This window comes from Fukomys damarensis, unplaced genomic scaffold (assembly GCF_012274545.1).
Source record: "Fukomys damarensis isolate Sample0158 unplaced genomic scaffold, DMR_v1.0_HiC HiC_scaffold_2, whole genome shotgun sequence".
In the NCBI taxonomy this organism is placed as follows: domain Eukaryota; kingdom Metazoa; phylum Chordata; class Mammalia; order Rodentia; family Bathyergidae; genus Fukomys; species Fukomys damarensis.
The window spans coordinates 8380022-8384348 of record NW_022900914.1 but is presented as its reverse complement, the minus strand read 5'-3'; the positions used below and the strand labels follow the sequence as shown (position 1 = coordinate 8384348).

General features: G+C 49.0%; 2 protein-coding genes across 3 annotated transcripts in view; one reads left to right on the top strand and one right to left on the bottom strand.

The window, feature by feature from the left end:
* The window catches only part of Abhd1 (abhydrolase domain containing 1), an 18967-nt gene that overhangs the window by 9512 nt on the left and 5128 nt on the right, over nt 1-4327 (bottom strand). Inside the window, exon 2 of one of the 2 annotated variants that reach the window (XM_010604792.3) lies at nt 3614-3802. Coding sequence is in view for 1 of the 2 variants with exons in the window: in XM_033763213.1 (XP_033619104.1) it covers nt 2309-2328 (20 nt within the window). In the remaining variant the exon portion in view is untranslated. Of the gene's footprint in view, nt 1-2308; nt 2387-3613; nt 3803-4327 lie in introns of those variants that run through there. The other variant, XM_033763213.1, reaches the window with a different exon arrangement.
* The window catches only part of Cgref1 (cell growth regulator with EF-hand domain 1), a 10268-nt gene continuing 8416 nt past the window's right edge, over nt 2476-4327 (top strand). The window contains exon 1 of the mRNA XM_033763236.1: nt 2476-2545. Coding sequence (XP_033619127.1) covers nt 2494-2545 — 52 coding nt within the window. The 5' untranslated portion in view covers nt 2476-2493. The remainder of the gene's footprint in view (nt 2546-4327) is intronic.

The window sequence follows — 4327 nt, the reverse complement described above, 5'->3', positions numbered from 1 at the left end:
CCTCGGGCGGAGGGATGGAGACGGAGGGTGGGGGCGGCAGGACCTGAGCCGCGGGCGGGGACGGAGGCACCGGGCTGGGCAGGGCCCAGCTAAAATCCCCGCCGAGGCCCCGGTACACAGAGATGAATCGAGGCAGAGGGCTCAGGTCCCACAACTTCCCAGGTCTCGGTCTCAAAAGGAACCGGCTCCCCGCAGGTGCCAGGCTCCTGGCCCCGAAAGACTGAGGCAGAGGCTGAAGGACCATTTGACAGAGATGCTGGGTGGGAGGGACATCACACAGGTAACCCAGAAAGGCCTGGCCACAGCCCCTGAGATGCGCAGGGAGCCTCTGCTTGCTGCCAGCCGCACAGCCTGCACATCTCGCTGCACCCTCTCCGGGTCCCTATGAAGGACGCATTGCTGTCCTCGTTGTTTAAAATGAAGATCCCAGGGTTCAGGGGGCGTTAAGACGCCTCCCTAGATCACATAGCAGGATTTGATCAGAAGTCTAACCCCAAGCCTGAGCACTGCTTTCATGTGCTGGTGCAAAGACTGGAACAAATCTGAAGTCCAGTCCGTGTGTGTGTGTGTGTGTGTGTGTGTGTGTGTGAATAATCTTACTGGATTCCATCATAATTGCTGACAGTCAGAGTGGCTTTCGTGTGTTTCTTAGGGGAATGTGTTCAAGTACATTGCAACTGTAGGAAATGCTTAGAGACATTTTTGTTTGACAAGCAGTGGTTCATGATTGCTTTGTTTCTGTCGTTTACAAAAGCTTTTGTAAAGGCTTGAAAATATGCAAGTACTGGTCAATCACGTTACACCAGCCCCCTTACACATTACCTGCGGTGCTGGCCTGCCCGTCTTTGGGTTACTTGCACTAAGAATGTCACAGCTGGACTCAGTACTTAAGAGAATATTACATTCTAAATCCACATACAGTTATTTGAAGTTTTAAGATGTACTACAACCGAATGCAAGGGTGGTCAGCAGGGTCCAGGTTATTCCAAGTTGAGGATGGAACCGGCTGGGTAAAAACACTGAAAAGTGAAAGTGAGGAGTATTTTAGGGGACTCTGCTACCCCTTGGTTTGGAGCTGAGCCTTAGAGTAATGGAGCACTGGAAGATGAGTCAAAATAATTTAGTGCTTGATTATGGAAGACCTTGAATGCTTGCTTGGGTGAGGACTCTGGACTGTAATAGAAATAGGGAGCCCCTGAAGGTTCTGGAGCAATGGAGTTCTAGCAAAGGAATACTTATCTGATGTGGGTTTGAAGAAGATACAAGAAGCCAGAAGAACAGTAAAGGCAGCTATATTTAGTGTCTATAAGAATTACTTTACTATCCACTTAATGTTCGCTTTATGTGAGGTAAACAGTGCTATCTCCAGCAAGCAGTCAAGATTACTAGCTTAGTGGGGATAAGTACCTTACCCAAGGACACAGGACAGTCAGGTGGAGCTGGGGGCTGAGGGTGGCTCTGACTGGTTCTAGCTCTCTGTTCTCTGACTGCTGCACAGACTGATAGTTGCATACATGAGGGACACAGGACCAATGGCAGAGAGACTGTGGAACTCATGTTGGTAGGGTTCAGACCAGGTACGGAACCTGAGGGGCCTGGTAGAATAGGGACGAGGCTTCTCGACAGTGAATGGAACTTTCAATTAAGCACAGGGGGATATGTCTGGGGAGCAAGGTCCATGTAGCTGCCCAGCCTGCCTGTACAGGATCTGTGCTTTTTTGTTTTGTTTTGTTCTGTTTTTTGGTACCGGAGATTGAACTCAGGACCTTGCACTTGCGAGGCAGGCAGCGGAACCACTGAGCTAAATCCCTAGCCCAAGGATCTGTGCATTATTATGGTGGTTTAACACCCCTGCCCCCGCAAGCTTAGCGGCTTAGTTGGACACAGTGGTGCACAGAAAGATCATAAGTTCAAGCCCAGCCTGCACTGCATAGTGAGTGCCTGTCTTAAAATAAAAAATAAAAAGTGCTGCGGATGTAGCTCTGGGGTAGCACACCAAGGTTCAGTCCTCAGTACCACAAAACAAGAAAACAAAATCCTCAGTAACCTTGACTTGCTTTATTCCTGCCGCTGCCTGGGCAGGGCTGCCTGGGCAGGGCAGTGGAGACGTGCACATTTCTACTCCTGGGCTGGGTGGGGCAGCCCGAGGCTGGGACAGAGTGGGGCAAAGGTTCCCCCACCTTGTCTGCCTGATGAGTGGCTGGAGGCTCATGGGGAATCTCGGCCCCTAAGTAGTTTCTCCATATGGTCAGGAGAGGGAGAAAGCAGAAGGCGGGACAGAGGGAGAGAAAAGGGGAGGGAACCAGACCTGGAAGTCTGAAGCATCATTTCAGCAATTCAAGGGGGTGAATCACAGACGAGAGGAAGGAAGAATCGCACAGGAATTTGCAGGCATGTTTTTGGAAGCACCTTGGTGGCCTGAGGAGTGAGCGGTTACTGGGGCTGGAAGCCGCTCCCCGTCTGTCCCCTGGACTCAGACTGTGGAGTTCACAGATGTCCTCTCCAGAGAGGCGCCTGCTGGTGGATGGCAACACAGAAAGTCCAGGTAATAAGTTTTGACAGCTCTGAGGGGTTTAGATTACTCAAGTCTCCTGTGGCCTGTGTCCCAGCAGCGAGCAGATGGGGAGGAGAGAGCAATTTGAAGGGACCGGAGTGGGAAGGCCAGGAGGAGGGCATGTGTGAGGCCAACACACAGCCATCCAGGAAGGCTTGTGACAGGCACTGCGCTTGGCGGACCTCGGCTCCTATGGGCCGCACCTGCCGTGCGCACCAGGCTGCCGAACCTGTGACAGAGAAGGCCCCAGCTTGGATAGAGCTCAGGCCCCCGAACTTTGGCCTTAACCACTTTCCTAGCAATCCTCCACCTGTCTGTGTGTCTCTGGGTCTCTCTGCCCTACCCCACCCTGGTACTGGGGATTGAATCTGGGTCGTGATACCACTGAGCTACAGCCCCAGCCCCTTTTGTGTTTTATTTTGAGACAGGATCTTGCTGAGTTGTCGGACTGGGCTCAGACTTGTGATCCTCCTGCCTCAGCCTCTCCAGTAGCTGAGATTGTAGGTGCATACTGCTGTGACTCACTTTGCTCCTCCATTTTTCCTCTTAATCCCCCCACCGCTTTGTTTAATTTTGTTTTGTTTGGTACTGAGAAACGAAGCCAGAACCTTTGCACAAAGCTACATCACCAATTCTTTTTCTTTTTTATTTTGAGACAGGATATCTCACTAAGTTGCCAAATTGCCAATTGCTGGGCTTGAAAGTTAGATTCTCCTGCCTCAGCTTCCCAGGATGTCAGGATTACAGGGGTGTACCACCACACCTGGGTTCTCTTTATCGTTTTAACATTTCCTTATATATCTGTGAGCCTTACGAGGAAAGAGCAAGTAGTTCTACCTCAAACTATGAGTATAGTGATAAGACATCCTTAAGGATAATGATGCCTTACTTATGTTGTTTAAGAAAACACACAGACATGGGTTGACGATGTGGCTCAGTAGCCTTGGGCTTGCAAGGCAGGCAGTGGAACCACTGAGCTAAATCCCTGGCCCTTGAAAAGCTTTTCCTTTAAAGAAAGGAAAATGATTATCTTTATTGCAGAAACATACTGACACTCACCTTCTGGGGGACGCTTGCCTCCCCAAGCTGGTCCTTCCTAGGGTGTCAGTCAGCTTCCCAGCACTGGAGCAAATGCCTCAGGGACCACGGCGAAGAGCAAGGGTGTCTATCTGTCTGGGCTTCGGCCTGCAGCTTCCAGCTCCTGGTCTTTGGTCCTCTTGCTTTTCACCATGTCCAGCTTTCTTAGATCTTTTAAAAGAAACAGTTCGTGTTTGCCTGTTTCTTCTCTCTATTGTTTTTAATTTGCTATTTTTACTTATTTAAATTTACTCCTCTTGCTAGCTTCTTGAGTTGGAAGTTAGCTCACTAATCTGTAGTGAGTTTGTACATTTTCCCTCTAATGCTGCTTCGGTGTTTTCCAGTTCTAAGTATTTAACAATTTTCATCCTGATTTTCTTCTCTGTAAGCATATATAAGTATGCTTTATAAATTTCAAAATGTCTGAGTTTGTTTATACTTCTGTATTGATTTCTCATGCAATTCCATTTCAATCATATAGCCTGAGACTGATTCTTTGATGTCCACTGAGCCACACCCTCTGGCCTAGTACTTGTCAGTATTATAAATATCCCAGGTGTAAGCTGGGTGTGGTGGCAGGCTGCGGGGGGCTGAGGTAAGAGGATGGCCACAAGTTCAAGGCCAGCCTGGGCTACACAGCAAGACTGTCTCAAAAAAACCCATATATATACATATATAAATATATTTTATATTTGT